The 1,029-nt window shown below is 71.7% G+C and overlaps 1 protein-coding gene across 2 annotated transcripts in view; it reads right to left on the bottom strand.

The window, feature by feature from the left end:
- Positions 1 to 465, bottom strand: part of TTC39B (tetratricopeptide repeat domain 39B) — a 133,283-nt gene extending 132,818 nt beyond the window's left edge. For both annotated transcript variants that reach the window (XM_027863193.1, XM_027863194.1), the window contains exon 1: positions 398 to 465. In XM_027863193.1, coding sequence (XP_027718994.1) covers positions 398 to 439 — 42 coding nt within the window. In that variant the 5' untranslated portion in view covers positions 440 to 465. The remainder of the gene's footprint in view (positions 1 to 397) is intronic.
- Between the last annotated feature and the right edge of the window lie 564 nt (positions 466 to 1,029).

The following is a 1,029-nucleotide window of genomic DNA, read 5'->3' as shown; positions in this document are numbered from 1 at the left end:
TCCTCTTCCCCCTCTCCTCCTCCGGTGTCTCTTCGCACTTCAGCTTCTCCCCAGGTTCTTACACAACTTGCCGCTCCGCCCCGCCAGTGCCCTCACCCGACCTCAGGGCCACCTGCCCGGTCACCTCCAGGGCCCTCCAGGAGGGTGCCACCCTCTCCCGAGGCCTCAACAACCCCGGGGCCGACTCCCCAGCTCGTGGCCCCGGCCTCCACGGGGCGCTCCGGGGTCCCGGCACCCCCAGCCCCGCGCTGCCGCGTCCCCGTCCACCTCTCCGGCCCGGGAAACTCGGCTCCCGCGGCCCCGGCCGCCGACGTTGGCCAGGGAGCGCGGCGGGGGGACCGCGCCGGTCGCCTCCCGGGTCTTCCCGCCCCGATGCGTACCCCTCGCCAGCCCGTACCTCGTCCGCTTCGTGCTCAGCTCCATTGCCCACGAGCGCCATGTTCCCGCCGGTCGTCCTCCCGCGGCTCCCGCCGCCGCCGCCGCCGCCGCCCCCGAGCCGCCCGCAGCCGGAGCCCCTGTCCGTCCAGTCCGGGTCGTGGCCGGCGGGCGTCCCTGCTCCCCAGCCCCAGCGCTGCGGCTCGGCTGCTCCCGCCGTCCGGGGGGCGGGGGCAGAGGGGGCGAGGGCCGCGGGGGGAGCGGCCTTCCCAGCCTCCGGCCCCAGGCTCCGCCCCTTCATTCCATCTATTTCCCTCTTGGGCTCATTCAGTCGGACCCGTCTCAGACCCCGCCCCCGCCCCTTCCTGCGCAGCAAACCAGTTCACCGACTGCGTCCCCGCCCCCGCCCCCGAGCCCCTCCCACTCCGCCGGGCTCTCGCCGGGTCCTCACCTTGGCCACGCAGACCCCAATTGGTTTCCGCACCTGCCGCGGAGTTTGCAGCGGCTCCTAAAACTCGGCGTCATTTACCTGTTCGTATTTGTTTAGATTCCCAGTTACGTTGCACCCCAGCTTCCCTTCCCCATAACCATTCTCGCCTCCGCCCCTTACACGCTCAAAGACTGAGAAGGGGTGTGGAGAATTGCTCCATCCCT

Source organism: Vombatus ursinus, unplaced genomic scaffold, assembly GCF_900497805.2.
Source record: "Vombatus ursinus unplaced genomic scaffold, bare-nosed wombat genome assembly UNPS02014770.1, whole genome shotgun sequence".
In the NCBI taxonomy this organism is placed as follows: Eukaryota; Metazoa; Chordata; class Mammalia; order Diprotodontia; family Vombatidae; genus Vombatus; species Vombatus ursinus.
The sequence above is the reverse complement of the archived record's forward strand: the minus strand, read 5'-3'. Positions and strand labels throughout refer to the sequence as shown.